General features: G+C 38.2%; 1 protein-coding gene across 9 annotated transcripts in view; it reads left to right on the top strand.

Annotated features, from left to right (window-relative positions):
* The window catches only part of LOC124805641 (serrate RNA effector molecule homolog), a 207,106-nt gene that overhangs the window by 148,227 nt on the left and 40,001 nt on the right, over nucleotides 1-18,878 (top strand). For all 9 annotated transcript variants that reach the window (XM_047266240.1, XM_047266225.1, XM_047266253.1 and 6 more), the window contains one exon: nucleotides 8,552-8,782. In XM_047266240.1, coding sequence (XP_047122196.1) covers nucleotides 8,552-8,782 — 231 coding nt within the window. The remainder of the gene's footprint in view (nucleotides 1-8,551; nucleotides 8,783-18,878) is intronic.

The following is an 18,878-nucleotide window of genomic DNA, read 5'->3' as shown; positions in this document are numbered from 1 at the left end:
AAAGAAATTTGGCTTTCATTAACCGTTTCCATAGAGGCAGCCAACTTATTCGAACTGTTTGTTGAGTTTCAAATTCATGCCATATACAGCATAATGCCATAATAAAGAACCAAACATGAGATAATAGATTACTGGTACTGGTACTAGCTTTTTCAGAAACTACACTGAAAAGCTTATTCCAGGTAGGGGCTTACTTCAGTGTGAATCTGGTCATACAGTTGTGCACTGTAAGGTGAATTATGCATTCTAGTATGGTTTACGAAGTTCCGATGCTCGTGAAGCGTTCTGGTGTCTTGTTTTTTTTTTTTTTATGACATACTGTAAGATCTCTTGATGCTATTAACATACAGACATACACAAATGTTCACTTGAAGATGACTAAACAGACAGTAGTATTGAATATAAAATTTTGTTTGAAATATATTGACAGTTTTAGCCGTATTTTACGAATCTCCCTAGCGTGAAATACAATGTTTTTTGATCGCAAGATGTATTTCAACAGTTGTCTGGTACCTTCTCTAGGCTTGATATTATTTCTTAATTTGGATTTTTTTACATCTTAAGTTTACAGAAAGCCATTCTTTGGTAAATCATACTCCCCCACAAGGCTTTGTATTTACTCCTGGAGTAGGAATAAACTGTCAGTTACACTGTTTTATGGCTTCACAAATAACCTTGCTAAGTTTTTATAGAGTTTGACAAAACTCATGCAGAACTTATTGTTCCTAATTCTGGTGTGTATTGTTACTAATTCTGGTGCACAAAAACAACTTTTTTTTATTTAATCAAGAAATTTGTATTCCTTTTTACTGTTTTTTTGCAGTGTTGTGTGGATGTAAACCTGATTGGAAATGCTACATAACAGTATTGCACAGTACGAATAAAGAAATATATGTCAAACCCACTAAATAGCTAAATATTAGGATACTCTGAGTTGCAAAGTCTAGTTTTGAAACGAGTATTATGCCAAAGACTGCTTTCTTATTTTGCATTCCCTATCTGGATAGGATATGATCAAACAATAACTCCTTATGTCTCCTCAAAACAATATCTGCAGTGCTGCACATTGTCATGTGGTATCCCACCACAAATGAAATTCCAAACAGAAATGCAATGAAAGGCTCATGAACATAGCAAACCACAAGCATGGGCTTCCTATGTCACTGTGGCAGCGTGAGCGCATTAATGCCTGTTTTCTGATGCTCTCTGGCAATTGTTCAGTTAAACCTATTTTTAATGTGTCGCGGGAAAGCATTGCGAATGGTAGGTTGAGGAGCATTATGCAAAATGAATTATGTTACTTGTGAGTATTTTTCGTGATGAATTTCTTAAATTGCGGAGTGTTTGACTCTCACTCAGAACTTAACACTTTGAGGACAAGCCACTTCGAAGAATTTTGGGCCCAGAAGATCAGCCATTTATGTAATTATTTAAAATTTTGCTGCACGTTTGTGTATGATGTATCTGAAAGCGTAACACATGCAGGAGAGGGTAACCCATGTAGAAAAAGACCAGTATTATAGATGAAAGCTTTAGCTTTGCTTGTAGCTGCACTACACTGAAGAACCAAAGAAACTGGTACACCTACTTAATGTTGTGTAGGGCCTATGTGAGCATGCAGATGTGCCACAACACGAGGTTGCGTGGACTCGAGTAATGTCCGAAGTAGTGCTGGAGGGAATTGACACCATGATCCTGCAGGACTGTCCACAAATATGAGGGGGTAGAGATGTCCTCTTAACAGCACATTGCAAGTCATCCCAGATATATTCAGTAATGTTCAAGTCTGGGGAGTCTGGTGGCCAGTGGAAGTGTCTAAACTTGGAAGAGTGTTTGTGGAGCCACTCTGTAGCCATTCTGGATATGTGGTGTGTTGCATTGTCTTGCTGGAATTGTCGAAGTGCGTTGGAATGCACAATGGACACGAATGGATGCAGGTGATCAGACAGGAAGCTTATGTACATATCACTTGTCAGAGTATCAGGGGTTCCATATCACTCCTACTGCACCCGCCCCACACTATCACAGAGCCTCCAGCAGCTTCACCAGTCCCCTGCTGACATGCAGGGTCCAAGGAGGTTGTCTCCATATCTGTACACATCTATCCACTCGATAAAATTTGAAACGAGACTTGTCTGACCAGGCAAAATGTTTCCAGTCATCAACATTCCAATGTCGGTGTTGACAGGACCTGGCAAGCTGTAAAGCTGTGTGTTGTGCAGTCATCAAGGCACAAAAGTGGGTATTCGGCTCCGAAAGCCCATATCGATGGTATTTCATTGAATGGTTCACATGCTGTCACTTGTTGATGGCCCAGCATTGAAATCTGCAGCAATTTGCAGAAGGGTTGCACTTCTGTCATATTGAACAATTCTCTTCAGTTATCATTGGTCACCTTCTTGCAGGATCTTCTTCCGGCTGCATTGATGTCGGAGATTCGTTGTTTTACCGGATTCCTGATATTCGTGGTACACTTTTGAAATGGTTGTACGGGAATATCCCCACTTTTTCACTACCTCAGAGATGCTGTGTCCCATCGCTCATGTGCTGAGTGTAATACCACATTCAGAACCTCACTTAAATCTTTTAACCTACCATTGTAACAGCAGTAACTGATCTAACAACTGCGCCAGACACTTTTTGACTTACATAGGCTTTGCCGACCACAGTGCCATGTTCTGCTGTTTACATAGCTCTGTTCTTGAATACGCATGCCTATACCAGTTTCTGTGGTGCTTCACTGTGTATGTACATTACTTTAAACCATTAATGTTTTGTGTTTGTATGTTCGCACTGTTTAACAGTGATGTTGCTATCAGCGGACTACATCACATGTCCTATGCTCTGAGTATGTGCTGTCATTGGCTGGCGAGGTAAGTCCCATAGTGCTCAGAGCCAGCCATTGCCTGGCGAGGTCACATGACATGAGCTATGATTGGCTGAAAAAAGTGCTTCGCAATCTCCATTTCAGTGCTTTGGTATCTAATATACTGTGTTTGGTGGCATTCATATTTACACTTTCATAATAAGAAACTACGCAGTGTGCATGATTTGTACATCAAAGATCTTTCAAAAAACCTTTTTTCTTTGTTTTGTTTCCTAAAGTACTGTACTGAGGTATAAAATCTTTACCATTCAAAGGATTGATAAGTCCTGTTGCTCCGAGGGAAAGTACACTGTCACTTAACGTAGAAAAAGTGAGTGTTCACCTGGGAAAAAGTGTGTTTTTAATCAGGAAATCTGGAAAAAAATTGGAGTCTTCTTCTTTCTTGTCCACATATACACCCTGTTTTATTTTGGGGAGTGGTGTTGTTATGTTCTCTTACATATGCCGATTCCTTCAGTACATTATTCATAATAGTTATCCCACATTGCTGTTCTCTTGTTCATTATGAGACATAATCGTGAATTATCACTTTGATTTTGCGTTGATAATTGTATACTCTTCGTAATAGTGTGCTTCTGGGTGGTGTTGTGGATTGTTCCCATTTTATGCACTATAGTTTGACAGCTGACCCAATCTTCTTCTTCAGGTGCTGAGAATTTTGTTGTTATGTGCACTTGCTGTCATCTGGTTGGAGTCAAGGCAGCAAACTTGCAGCATCTGAAGACAACTGGGTCAATCCATGAAATATAGTGCGTAAAATGGAATCAACATCTTGACAGAACACCCAGACACGTTGTCTTCTGGTCAAAAAGTATAGCAGCTCTTGAATTATTTCTGCTGAATTGTAGAATGGTAAAATTGATGATTGACTGTTTGTTGTAGAAGAATAAGATAACAATCAGATCTTGGACTTTCTTGGCTTAATGTAGACAGAACTGGTGAATCCCAAAAACCAGAAAACCACTAACTAATGTCAAGGGAGTAAATAAAAAAAGAAAAAAATCATCTTGTCGAAATTTGAAGCTCGTGTTACTATTTCTACCCATGTTTTGCAGAAGTCAAACATATAGGAATTATACAGCCAACTGGTTACGTATAACTGTTTCGTACAATTGATGTAGGTTTTGGCATCTACTAAGTGTGACTTCACAAGAATGAAATTTTGAGAACCCTATATAATAATGCATAGAAAATTTAAGTATGACAAGAAAACACAAAATTTTGTGAGTACTGGAACAACCAGTGAAAAATTTTTTGTTACGTAATTGTAACTGTTCATTATGGGTGAAGCCATCGTTCCTAGAAATATGCTTGAAAACCTTTAGCTCTTCGAGTATGTCCAGTCTATGACCTTTCTTTTCCCATTGTAAAATGGGAATTTCTTCAGTGCTTTTCAGTTTGTGACCAGAAATCAACAGATAATCAGCAAAAGTGGAATTATGTACATTAGTGCCTGTTTTTCCCAATAAATGTTCTTTGGTCCCGACATCATAAGATCTTCCAGTTCGTCCTATATAATAAATGGGACACGTACCACAAGTGATTTTATACACTCCTGAATTGTGAACTTGAGATTGTGAATAAGATTTTTATGCAAATTACTATTAGTGGAAAGATTTTATACACTCCTGAATTGTGAACTTGAGATTGTGAATAAGTTTTTTATGCAAATTACTATTAGTGGAAAAGGTAACTTTGCATCCATATTTTTTTAATAAGACTACGCCAAATTTTATAAGAAACAGAGCCTAGAAATGGAAGCCAGAAAACATATTTGTGCTTGTCACTGACAGAAACAGCACTGATACCTAAAATGATCACTTTAGCGTCAGTTTTAAGTTTGAAGATCTTGTCAACCATCAAGAGATAACAGCTGTTATTAACTGCAGTGGTTTATATTATATTCATCTCCTTACTGAGCTTGTCAGATGACAAAGATACAGAAACTGCATGATGAATGGCTGAATGGAAAAATGCTTTTTTATGTGAAAGAGCATGCACTGAAGGTAGCAGGCATGATTTGATCTGTATTAGTTGCTTTTTGAAAAATACCAGAAGTAAGTCTGTCATTGTCAGTAGCAGTTCTGAGGTCCAAGTAATTATTGTTATTTTGTAATTCACAAGTGAAGCTGATTTTTTTCAAGGAGTCTATAGAAAATTTCAAACGAATGCTGAATTCTATGCAGGGAACCACTGTATATGATCAGAATCTTGTCCACATACCGAGCATAAGACAAAATGCCCAGATCAGCAGCAGAAAAATTTTTGAATTTCTCTTCTAGTGAAGTGATGAAAATAGGGCTAAGATGCCTGCCAGTTTGTTAGACATAGCCAGGCCATCAGGCTGATGGTATAGTTTGCCATAGAAAACAAAGTAATTGTATTTTACTACTGTTCTTAGAAAAATAATTGGGTCAGTGATCTGCTTGTCAGAAATATCTTTTTTAAAAGTATGTAGGTTTCTTTCAATGCTGTCAATGGTTTGAACAAGTACATTAGTATAAAGGTTTGTAATATCTAATGAAAACAATTTACTATCTTGATCACACGGCAGATCTTTGATTTTATTACTAGATTTTGACTATTTTGAAAAACAAAGGATTTTTATATTTGATCATGAAAAAACCATGCTAACTCACAATATGAACTGTTCATACTGTTCACAGTCAGATGTATCGGATGGTGACTTTTATGTACTTCAAGCTGGGAACACAGTTTTGGGGCCTATGGTTTCATATTAATAAGCTGTTTGTTATGAAATGGTTTAACCAAATTCCTAGCACTGTTAATGACAAACCTAATTTCTTTTTGTATCATGGGGGTGGGATTCTCATCTAGCTCTGAAGCATTATTCTTTTCCAAAAATTGTAATGCGTTAGACACACACATTCGTTCTGAGTAGCAACGATTACAGCATTCCCTTCGTCAGACTTCGTTATGGGGGCATTGTTTTCTTTTAGCTTGGCATTAATATTTTTAATCAATTTTTTATCACAATCATATCGAGAGAAGTTTTTTACTGCATGTTTCTCAAAAATACTACGTACATCGCCGAGCTACCGTCATTTGTCGAGAAGCATCCATTTTGACACTATCAAGGCCTATTTTAAGATCTATACTTTCTACAACATTTTTGTGTGACAGGTTAGGCATTACATTGTATTTAAGCCCTTTTTCCAACAAGGCAGTTTCTTTTGGTATAAAATGTATTGGAGTCTTATTCAGAATTTTGTTAAAAAATTTATGTTCAGAACTTTGGAAACTACAAGTAGGCATTTTTACAGGTAAAATGCTCTTTAGATTAGCCAGTTCCATCTCATGTCATTTTGCAGTACATTTGTTATACACTCCTGGAAATGGAAAAAAGAACACATTGACACTGGTGTGTCAGACCCACCATACTTGCTCCGGACACTGCGAGAGGGCTGTACAAGCAATGATCACACGCACGGCACAGCGGACACACCAGGAGCCGCGGTGTTGGCCATCGAATGGCGCTAGCTGCGCAGCGTTTGTGCACCACCGCCGTCAGTGTCAGCCAGTTTGCCGTGGCATACGGAGCTCCATCGCAGTCTTTAACACTGGTAGCATGCCGCGACAGCGTGGACGTGAACCGTATATGCAGTTGACGGACTTTGAGCGAGGGCGTATAGTGGGCATGCGGGAGGCCGGGTGGACGTACCGCCGAATTGCTCAACACGTGGGGCGTGAGGTCTCCACAGTACATCGATGTTGTCGCCAGTGGTCGGCGGAAGGTGCACGTGCCCGTCGACCTGGGACCGGACCGCAGCGACGCACGGATGCACGCCAAGACCGTAGGATCCTACGCAGTGACGTAGGGGACCGCACCGCCACTTCCCAGCAAATTAGGGACACTGTTGCTCCTGGGGTATCGGCGAGGACCATTCGCAACCGTCTCCATGAAGCTGGGCTACGGTCCCGCACACCGTTAGGCCGTCTTCCGCTCATGCCCCAACATCGTGCAGCCCGGCTCCAGTGGTGTTGCGACAGGCGTGAATGGAGGGACGTATGGAGACGTGTCGTCTTCAGCAATGAGAGTCGCTTCTGCCTTGGTGCCAATGATGGTCGTATGCGTGTTTGGCGCCGTGCAGGTGAGCGCCACAATCAGGACTGCATACGACCAAGGCACACAGGGCCTACACCCGGCATCATGGTGTGGGGAGCGATCTCCTACACTGGCCGTACACCACTGCTGATCGTCGAGGGGACACTGAATAGTGCAAGGTACATCCAAACCGTCATCGAACCCATCGTTCTACCATTCCTAGACCGGCAAGGGAACTTGCTGTTCCAACAGGACAATGCACGTCCGCATGTATCCCGTGCCACCCAACGTGCTCTAGAAGGTGTAAGTCAACTACCCTGGCCAGCAAGATCTCCGGATTTGTCCCCCATTGAGCATGTTTGGGACTGGATGAAGCGTCGTCTCACGCAGTCTGCACGTCCAGCACGAACGCTGGTCCAACTGAGGCGCCAGGTGGAAATGGCATGGCAAGCCGTTCCACAGGACTACATCCAGCATCTCTACAATCGTCTCCATGGGAGAATAGCAGCCTGCATTGTTGCGAAAGGTGGATATACACTGTACTAGTGCCGACATTGTGCATGCTCTGTTGCCTGTGTCTATGTGCCTGTGGTTCTGTCAGTGTGATCATGCGATGTATCTGACCCCAGGAATGTGTCAATAAAGTTTCCCCTACCTGGGACAATGAATTCACGGTGTTCTTATTTCAATTTCCAGGAGTGTAGTTATCCATCCCATCATTAATAAAATCCCCAAATGCATAAATTTGAAAATTAATCTGTAAGCGAAAAATTTTATTGAGTTCCAGATACAGAACATAGGCTTCTTCATTTAATCTGTCCTTTTTCTTATATAAAGCACTAATTTTGTTGGAAATAATTTTTTGACTAGGCACTCAAAAGTTTTTGGATTATTTGTACACTGTTTGATGTTAAAATGGAATTTAATGTAACTTGGCAAAAGTCAATTTTCTTAGCAATGCTTGTTAAAATTAATAGACAAACCTGTGTTTACAATTTCCTTCTTATATCTTCGTACTTTTGACACAGCCTGGGATACTTGGGCCACTAGAAATCTTACAGTTTTAAACATGGCTGTTTCTCAGCCACTGTGTATAATTTTCGAACATAGGAATTATGCAAGCAACTGGTTGCAAATAACTGTTTGGTACAGTTGACCTAGTTTTCGACATCTGCTACAGATGTCTTCAGCAGAATGAAATTTTGAGAACTCTGCAAAGTAATTCATAAAAAATTAAGTATGAAAAAAAAGTCATCGTTATAAATCCAAATCTATTTTTTCTGATTGAAGACTTATAACAAAAGAATAGCACTTGTCAGATGATTGTCATTAAACTTTCCAAATTTAGTTATGGTTTAGGAAAGAAAACGTATTACTTTGTGCAAAGAAGCTATTTTTGTGATATAATAATAATTGTGTTCGTTTTTGCTCCTAGTTCTGTGTCGCAGTTTATTAGTTTACTTGATGTTATCCAACAATTTATTGTGATGTTAAATGCAACTTATTTGTGGTCCTTTAAAACTTTCTTGTATTTTTCAGTTTTTCCTCGCCTACCATTGGTTACTGTTACTGTACCTTATTTTGCCATTTCTTTGCAGCTGCGGGATTGTGAACTGGGAGCTATTGTAAATCGTGACTTAAGCAGGAGGATTCGAACTGTAAACGGCATCACATCACATCGCCAGGTTGTCCGAAATGACATAAAATTGTCAGCTCGTATAGTCCACAATTTGGATGCGAAATGTGGACTGTGGCTTGATGGAGAAAATAGTAATAATAAAACAGAATCGGCAGAAGCAGATAAGAAGAAAGATGAGCAGCATGTTCCAGTATGTTTTAATTGCATCCTGTTTATTATTTGTAATTTGTATGTTTTATAATGCTGGTGATCTAGTGAATAGTTCGGGATTTCTATCTTTTCAGCTGAATGTTTCGACCATACATATGTGAGAGATTAAATTAGCAAAAATATGAATGAGATTTATGGGAATGTTGTGGATCAGGGTGAAGCAAAAACTGCACAAGCTTGTAAATAAAATTTACGAAATCAGGTGAAGTTCCACTTATTTTTTTAAAAAAAAGGTTGTAAAGCAAGAGTGGACAGATGTGGAAATTACTACACAGTCAGTATGGTATCACATGAATTAAAAAGATAGTACCCTTTTTTATATATGCCTTGGAGGAGACCAGTTTTTGGTTATATAATAGGTACCACATTTATGAAAGACAAGGAAATCTTACGTAGCATTTGCATTTTGCTTGATCATTTGAAACTTGTGTGTGGTATCAACTACAGCAATAGAAGGGTCACATGTTCTCTTCATGTGAAGCATACTACTCCGCTTAGCACTGGTGGGGTGGTGCAACAGGAATGAATATGACTTGGTATGATTCAGTAAAGAATATGATGTGTCGAAGAGAGTGATGATGCATTTTAATTTTCTGCCATTTTAAAAAGGAACCTTTGCTCTCTTTAAGAGCACTCAAATATTCAGGATTGAATATAGAACTTCAATGCCCTAAATTTTCTTACTTTTCCTCTATGTACTATATGTCTGCTCCTAAAGGTTCATAAAATTTACTATGTCTGCTTTTGTTTCTGGCTTCAAATTCTGTTATACATGGCTTTCATTTAATTGTGTGTAGCCTAAGTTTCAACATTTTTTAATGTATGGGCACTATTTGTTGCTTGCCATTTAATGTAGTTGTCTTGTTTTTCTTGAAACCACTCACGTCAGTACTTGATGCCATAGACCTGCAGACCTTCAGGGAATGTTTTTTCCACTCTGGTTGCAAGCTAAGATATTATGTCTAAATGTTCTTATCAATTTATTTTTAATGGACAATAATTTTACTTTTTAAAACTAAATGTGCATCAAGATTAATGTTTTAGTCACAAGAACCGATATGAATTTCACTTGGTCTCAGTCTGTCTCTCCTAAAATTGAATTTTTATTCATAATCCTTACTCACCACTTAATTTGATATTCTCACTTTCCTGGATGAAAAATCTGTTGTGCCAGTGGATGGAAGTACAGCACAGAAATTAAAATTATGATAGCAATGGCGAAAGAAGCAGGTTGTAAGAAAAGGAGAGTTTTCTGCAGTAATATGGTCCAAGATTTGAGGATAGGTTTGAGATGTGAGGGCATGGCAGAGGATGGAAAAAAATAGTTTGTTGGATAGAATTGAAAATGAGATGGCACTAATAAGAGTGAGAGAGCAGGGAGAACTTCTGAGTGTAATGAATGAAACAAAATAAAATGGATAGGGCATATATTTGCACTTTCCACTTCAGTGAAGACCTGTACTTGACATCGAGAATTTGTTTCTCCACTCTGATGTCAAGCCTCATTCGACATGATTTTTTATAACTCTCAGATGCACCATTCAGGAAGCACAGAATTGCTACTTCTTGATGCACAATCCTTTCTGAGGAAGAGATTGTACAGCTCTTAGAAGAATGTCTAAGTGAAAATGGGAATGACAATGATTTTGATGACAGTGATTCATTTGTAAACAACTAGTGAAATGCCAGTGGAAACATCCCCCCCCCCATGAAAAGTTTCAAAAAATATCACACTGTGAAAAGTTTGTGTTGTAATGCTTATGTAAATACATTTGCTGAAAACGTGCTTTTTTGTTCTAATATATACTCTGTTGGTCAGCGGCCTCATTGTTTCTACAAAGAGACTCGCACAATTCTCTGTGGCACACTTGCTGCCCGGGCAGCGGTGATTTAAATAAGAATGTATGGAGACACCTTGTGTCTGCCTTATGGATTGTAAAGGGTTAAGAGAGGAGGAGGGGCTTATAAGATTAGTCTTAGAAGAGTATGTGGAAGTGAGGAGGAGGCTAAAGATAATCTTTCAGACCCTGACAAGTTGCTGGATAGCAGCACATGCAGCAGCATCAAGAATGAAGCAGTGGACTGTCAGAAATGAAGAAACTTAAGAGCTACTACAGGAAACTGGTGGTGGTGGTGGTGGTGGTGGTGGTGGTCTTTATTTGTTTATTTTCAACATACCTCATTACAGTGTTTAGGTTTAATTTTTATATAAGATAAATAAGAAAAATTTCTGAGTGTGGTGGTGCAGTGGTTAACATGCTGGACTCACATTTGGGAGGATAATGGTTCAAACCAATGTCTGGCCATCCTGATTTAGGTTTTCTGTGATTTCCCCAAATCGCTTCAAGTGAATGCCAGAATGTTTCCTTTCAAAGGGCACCACTGATTTCCTTCCCCATCCCTCCCTCATCCAATGGGACCGAGACCTTGCTGTCTGGTTCCCTCCTCCAAATCATCCAACCAACCAAACATGTCTAACTGTAGTTAATTATAATAGTATAAATAGAAAAATATGCAGTTAATTGTATGCACAATAGTTAACTTCTGTGTAATCTATATTCATTTAAGGCGGTGTTTCACAGTAATACAGGTACATACCATATTGTCATTATAAAGTTTTCAGATGGATATTTTTTTAAAAAAATCTTCAATTGACAGAATATTCATGTGCTGGGAGAGGTTATTACATCACAAAATTTGTGAAATTTTTTTCACTTCTTAATTGGTTTATCGATGGGTCAATTGCCTCCCTTTTCTGTAATACACATCCTTAGTGCATCACTCTCGTATTAAGTTCACGCCACACATGTGAGTGGTAATCTACAGTTAGATCACATTCAGTACATACACAAGCAACAATGGGGGGGGCTAGCTTGAACTGATGAAAGTAAGACATTAATTTTCTTGGCTTGTAGCTTGCATTGTTGTAAGTTGACTGTGGCAACTTTATGGAAATATGATGTAGTCAGCCCATTCCCTTTCCCAGTTTTCTTTTGATGTGCTGCTTAATTTTATTTTGTTCACGGATGGAGAAATTCCCTTGTAGCTTTCTGTTGCATGTTCTTGAGCTGCTTGTTCAGCCAGTTCATTCCCAAGAGTTGCTACATGGGCTTTCATCTATTCAGAGTTCATATGCCATTTCCTCTAATCCAGTGGTTCCCAACATGGGGGTAATAACTCCTTTCAGGGGTAAAATGTAATTTTTGGAGGGCTAAAAACAGAAAGATTAAACTGTTTTGGTCATGAAACTTAAATTTTTTTTAAAAGTTCGTTACTGTTACCACTATTTCACAAGACTGTAATATTGATTACCTTAGTTATCAACAGTAACATTTTTGTTCAAACACTAGCATTAATGCTTGACACAAAATGGTGGAGATTAAAACTTGTTAAACGAATGTATTAACAACAGCTTCCTCAAATAGTCCATCCACCATACATATGCACCCATGGCAGGAAAAGTGACACACATCACATGTGCTGAAATGTCTCATGAAGACACCTTCTCAGAGTTGTAGGAAGTTTCTGCAATAGACCAGATATTGTTTGAAAGTCCCTTGGGCATGCAGCTGGATTGATTGATTATTGTTGAACAAATTTTTGACGGCGTAACTTGCCATCATCATCAGGTTACTCATTGAAAATTTATTCTACAACAATTAACCAATCCGGTTGCACGCCCCAGAGATGCTCAAGCTGGGAAAACCTACGAGCACACAAGCTACATATATGCTTTGTTACTCACTTTGCAACAGTAAACAAACTAATTGACCGCACAACACAACAGTAATTCTGTGATGGTTGCTACACTACTATAGACCCGACACTTTATTATTATGTAATGGCAGTTATAGCATACAAGGCATAGATAGCCTGAAGTCTTCCATTTTCCGCCAGTGAAGAAGTAAAGAGTTCAACAATTAAGCGATTTACAAACAGTAACTCTAGTTGTATTAAACTGATTTTAATTTACTTGATTCTAAATGAAGTTGCTGGATGGTGGAGAAACAAGTGCTGCTGGGGAGAGAAGTGGTGTAGAGGAAGCATTTTTTGTCAGTGTCTACCCTCAGTGCGAACCATTAACATTCTTTTTAGAGGAGGAGTTGTAGGTAGGACTTGTGATGCACTGGAAATTGCTTCAAAAAGTTATTAGAAATAAGCAATACCAGTTGTCTCATTGACTCATTAGTTACTGGTTTAGTAAAACATACACAGAAACTAAATATAATTTATCTTTCATTATTTTTTAAAATTAAACTGTTGAAAGTGATTTATTTTTCATTCTAAAGTTCAGTTAGGCACTAATGTTGATGGTGAAGGGGCAGGTGGCGGCAGAGGGAGGGGGGGGGGTGAGATAATGCCTAATGTTGATTGCACATAGGGGTAATTGTCTCAGAAAGGTTGGGAACCACTGCTCTAATGCAGTTCCCTAATTTTGTTTCTGGTCTCTTCTGTTTAATATGCATAATTCTTGGAATTTAACAAATTCAGCATAGTTCTGCTCTCCAGGTGTATTACAACAGTCATTTTAACTTTAATTTCTTATATGTTATCTAGTTACTCTAAAAGTCACAAAATTGCTAATAATGCCCCCTTTCTGTAGTCTGAATTTTAACTGATAGGAAAGTGTGCTATTAATTATTATTGCCACTCATGAATCTGTTCCATAGACCAAATAAATCCCATCAATGTAAACCGCTACTGGGTATTCCTTGAGGTTGTAATCTTCTTCTGCTCCTTTACTTGTGGCAAGGACCACTGTTCGCAGTCTAAAGGAGTATCTATAGAATGGACCAAGTGTTCAATTTTTATAATTTCATATTCTTCAGCTATTGCCTGAAGTTTAAAAATGTCGATGTAAGACCTGTTATAATGTACAACACTTCAGAAGATGATGTTCTGTGAGGATTAGCAATCTTAATGTTGATAAAGCTTTGGATTCTTCAAATCCTTACATTTTCTTCTTAGTGCATAAAAACAAACGGGAGCTGCTTATGCCACTGTTTGTCGTGTAGCTCCATTTTAAGGTCCCCATTTAAGCCTCACCAATTTGGGTAAAGAATGAATTAGTTTCATGCACATTTCAGTCGTTTTTTGTATATATTCATTAAAGGTAAATATAGAATCAGTGATTATTCCAAGTATTTCAGTAATTCAGCCTGTTGCAAAACAGTATTGTTTAGAGCTATACTAACTGTTGTTTCGACTTTCTGATCTATCCTCATTATTTGCATTACTTTAGACTTGTTGTGTTGTTGTTGTTGTTGTTGTTGTTGTTGTGGTCTTCAGTCCTGAGACTGGTTTGATGCAGCTCTCCACATTACTCTATCCTGTGCAAGCTTCTTCATCTCCCAGTACCTACTGCAACCTACATCCTTCTGAATCTGCTTAGTGTATTCATCTCTTGGTCTCCCTCTACGATTTTTACCCTCCACGCTGCCCTCCAATGCTAAATTTGTGATCCCTTGATGCCTCAAAACATGTCCTACCAACCGATCCCTTCTTCTAGTCAAGTTGTGCCACAAACTTCTCTTCTCCCCAATCCTATTCAATACCTCCTCATTAATTATGTGATCTACCCATCTAATCTTCAGCATTCTTCTGTAGCACCACATTTCGAAAGCTTCTATTCTCTTCTTGTCCAAAAGTTATCGTCCATGTTTCACTTCCATACATGGCTACACTCCATACAAATACTTTCAGAAACGACTTACTGACACTTAAATCTATACTCGATGTTAACAAATTTCTCTTCTTCAGAAACGCTTTCCTTGCCATTGCCAGTCTACATTTTATATCTTCTCTACTTCGACCATCATCAGTTATTTTACTCCCTAAATAGCAAAACTCCTTTACTACTTTAAGTGTCTCGTTTCCTAATCTAATTCCCTCAGCATCACCCGATTTAGTTTGACTACATTCCATTATCCTCGTTTTGCTTTTGTTGATGTTCGTCTTATATCCTTCTTTCAAGACACTGTCCATTCCGTTCGATTGCTCTTCCAAGTCCTTTGCTGTCTCTGACAGAATTACAATGTCATCGGCGAACTTCAAAGTTTTTACTTCTTCTCCATGAATTTTAATACCTACTCCGAATTTTCCTTTACTGCTTGCTCAATATACAGATTGAATAACATCGGGGAGAGGCTACAACCCTGTCTCACTCCTTTCCCAACCACTGCTTTCCTTTCATGCCCCTCGACTCTTATAACTGCCATCTGGTTTCTGTACAAATTGTAAATTTAGACTTCTGGTCATGAAATCAGATTTTGTTGTTTTGGGCCCAAGGTGTGTGATATTTTTCCATTTCTGTGTTGCAGTGCTCCTCAGCAATAATGAAAATGCTAATAAAATGTCAGTTTGGCTTTCAGAAAGACTTTTAAAGAGGAAATGCTATATTTGCTTTCACTGGTCAAATATTAATTGCTCAGAATAACCGAACATCACCCTTTTGGATTTTTTGTGGTCTCCCAAAGACTTGTGTCTAAGTGCTAGATAAGCTTGTTGTATTAGTAGCACCGAGCACAAATGGTTTAATTCATATTTAACTGGATGAATGCAGAAGGTCGAAATTAAAGTACACGTTGTCTGCAAAAATAAGCAGAGCCTCTAACTGGGGAGGTATCAAGAACTGTGTTCCACAGGGTTCAGTCTTGGGTCCCTTATTGTTTTTAATCTCATTATATAAAAAGGCAATGTCTCGACTGACTGGCTCGTCATCCCCAGCCCAAACTGCTAAGGATACAAACTTGAAATTTGAAGGAGGTGTGGATCTTGTACTGTAGGCGTCGTTTAAGAAGGTATTTTTCGAAATTCCATTGCTGAGGGGGTGAAATAGAGGATGAATTTTTTTTAGTGTCACTATTAAGGTAGTTTTGAAGATAGACCTTTAAAGATTGGTATTTGGTTTCCCAGTCAGAACTAAAGAAATACATGTTTAAGCACTTCTGGAATTTATTTTAATGCCATGGATGTGGAATAGGAGGTGAAAGTTTTTTTTAAGTCATTCATTAAGAACAACTAAAGTATTTTTTAAAGTTACATCTATGAACAACTTCTCGGTTATAAATTTGTTTCATTGTGTCTGGAAATTGAACGCCTAAGGTGGTGAAATACGGGAATGAGATTTTTTGTGGAAATATTATGAAAGCCTTTTTTAAGCTAAATCTATGAAATTTTAAATTTGGCATCTCGGAAAAAAAACTAGTTTTTTAATTTGACCCCTTTGGGGGTGAAACAGGATGAAAGTTTTTATGGAAACATTTCATTGTGAAAGCATTTTTGAAGTTAAATCTTTGAAAATTTGTATTTCACTTTCCTGTTAGAAATAAAATATACATGTCTAACAGTTTTTGGAAATTCAGTCCCTAAGGGCGTGAAACGTTTCATGAAAATACTTCATTGTGAAATTATTTTTAATGCTAAACTTTTGAAAATTGGTGTTTGGCTTATCGATTAGAGATTTAAAAATAGGTGTTTCACTGTTTTTGGAAATTCAGCCCCTAAGGGGGTGAAATGGGGTCAGACTGATTCAGTGAGTCATCATTGCCCACCCCAAACTGCTAAGGATAGTGTGAAGAGGATGTGCATCATATACTGTAGGCATTGTTGATGAAGGGATTGACCAAAATTCCACTTGTAAGGGGGTGAAATAGGGGATGAAAGGCGTTTTGAAAGTATGTCGCTGTTAAGGGAATTTTGAAGCTAGAACTACGAGAATTGGTAAATAACTGAAGAACTACTAAAGAATTTTTAAGGCTACATCTATGACAATTAGTATTTGACTTTTTGGTTAGAAATAAAAAAAATTAAAGCTAAATTTATGAAAATTGGTATTTCACTTCTCAGTTAGCTATAAAGAAATATTTGTTAGGGGATGAAAGTTGCTATGGAACTATCTCCACAAGAGTGCGAAAGGCATGATTAACAAAAGCTTTGGACTCCAGCTACTGGAATCACTTTTTAATCAGAAGTAAATTCGGAAAAGACAATGCTTATATGGCCTTAATTAGCATGAAAAGCTTAGATGATGTTGCTGTTCGTGAACAACATAATGATTCGATTAAATAAGGGGGGGGGGGGGGATCTCTTCAGGCCATACAGTCTATGCAAGCAAACAATGGGCACTAAGCTAATGTATATTGATGACTTGTTACTCAGTATTCATAAAAATGCAAAGTAAGTTCTTTATGCTGATCATACAAGTATAGTAATCACGCTCAACAAACAAGAATTATCTGAGGAAATTGTTAATAATGTCATCCAGAAAATGATTAACTGGTTCTATCCAAATTGACTCTCGCTAAAGTTTGAGAAAACACAGTATATACAGTTCTGTAGAGGAAATGGCATAATACCATTGATAAATATAGGATTTTAATGGAAGTCTGTTGCTAAATTAGAATATTCAAAATTTCTGGATGTGTGCATTGATGAGAAATTGAGTTGGAAGAAACACATTGATGATGATCTGCTGAAATGTTTGAGTTCCGCTACTTCTGCTATTACTGTCCCTTTTATATGTTCCTCTGACAGCCAGCAATGCATTTACTGTCCTTAGCCACAGAGAAAATTTGTACTGCCTGTTGCATAGAAGATCTGTAGCTCCTTCAGCTGTTCACTGATCCTTTTTTCCCTCTACTTTGCTGTTAACTCAGATGTCTACCAGGAGACAGATTTTCTCCCAATTCTGCACTTCAGGTGGAGTGCCTTGAATGCTTTATTGTAAGCAGTATCTAAAGCATCTTCAAATTCTGTGAGAAGCATTTCAGTATTTGTTTGTGCTAGAACTTTTTCTGCCAGCTTCTGGTCTTTCCGTTAGTTTGCTTGCATGACACATTTTCAGCAATCTCCAATGATTTATGCAAAGGCAGGTCAGTGGAATTCCAATTCTTTGACTTGGGATGTACGCCAAAGCATTTTCAATTTTAGGTTCAGGTAAAGTATTTTATGCGTCGTACAGGAAGTGCAGATTATCTTGGAAATGAATCAGTTTGTAAATGTTCTTTATAAAAACCAACAGCTTCAATTCATGTACCCCACCTCATTCGGAGGTGTTTGGGGACAATGCTGTGTTCAGCGGCAGTTCTCTGTAGAGTGACAAATGATGTGGAGCTTTCAGAAACACTCTTTTGGTGTATTTTATTTACTTCTGGGTGGCTACCATGGACTTCTTCAGCAATACATTCCAGTTCATGGGCCAAACAGGTGAAGTGGATTAAACATGGACATAATACACGAAGGGCAATTCCCACCATCAGCCTGTAGATTGAAGCATCTGAATACCTAACAAGAACTTTGTTTTCTTGAATGTTCCTCAGGACACAACACTTTAAGATTGTCATGCACAAAATCGGTCTGTTGAATGATTTGCGTGTTCCAGCTACATTGCTAGAATTGTTTTGAGAGTGCCACCAATAAGGTCGGCAGTGAAACATTTTTCAGAGCATTCTGGTAACAAAAAGCTTTTCATCAGGACTCTGTTGCCTGCAGAACTTTTTTATAAATGCGCGATATTCAGTCACTCAAAGTTTGTACCAATGAATGTTTGCAGCATCCAAATGGAGCACATATCAGGAAAAATTCATTTATATGGATTGGAGTTTTTTGCATGTGCGTTAATAACATTTGCTTCTAAGACAATTGCTCACTTCGCTCTTTGTTGACTCATTGCAGTGTGTTGGGATGTTATAGAGCAGTCAATCTCCTTATTGCATGCTTGACATAGAACAATCTCTCTCTGTCAGTGGTGAAAACATTGTCCATTGTAATCCAAGATCTTAATGTAGATGATAATTTTGATGCAACAGTGGTATTCATGAATACAGCCATGACCTCATAAGAAGCGCTATTTGGCAAACTTTTCTTGGTGCACACACCCTTTAGTTCTGAATTGGTAAAAATTGCTAATATTCAGAAACTTTTGTACTGCTAGTCTTTTGTTTGCCCAGCTACCAGTCTCAACATCACATGAAACCCTTTACAGTACAATACAGTAATGGCCGCGACAATGCTAAACACAATACAACTTGTAGTAAACCTGATTCTGATATTTTTCTAATTAGCAGCCTAGTGAG

This window comes from Schistocerca piceifrons, chromosome 1, assembly GCF_021461385.2.
Source record: "Schistocerca piceifrons isolate TAMUIC-IGC-003096 chromosome 1, iqSchPice1.1, whole genome shotgun sequence".
Taxonomy (NCBI): Eukaryota; Metazoa; Arthropoda; class Insecta; order Orthoptera; family Acrididae; genus Schistocerca; species Schistocerca piceifrons.
The sequence above is the reverse complement of the archived record's forward strand: the minus strand, read 5'-3'. Positions and strand labels throughout refer to the sequence as shown.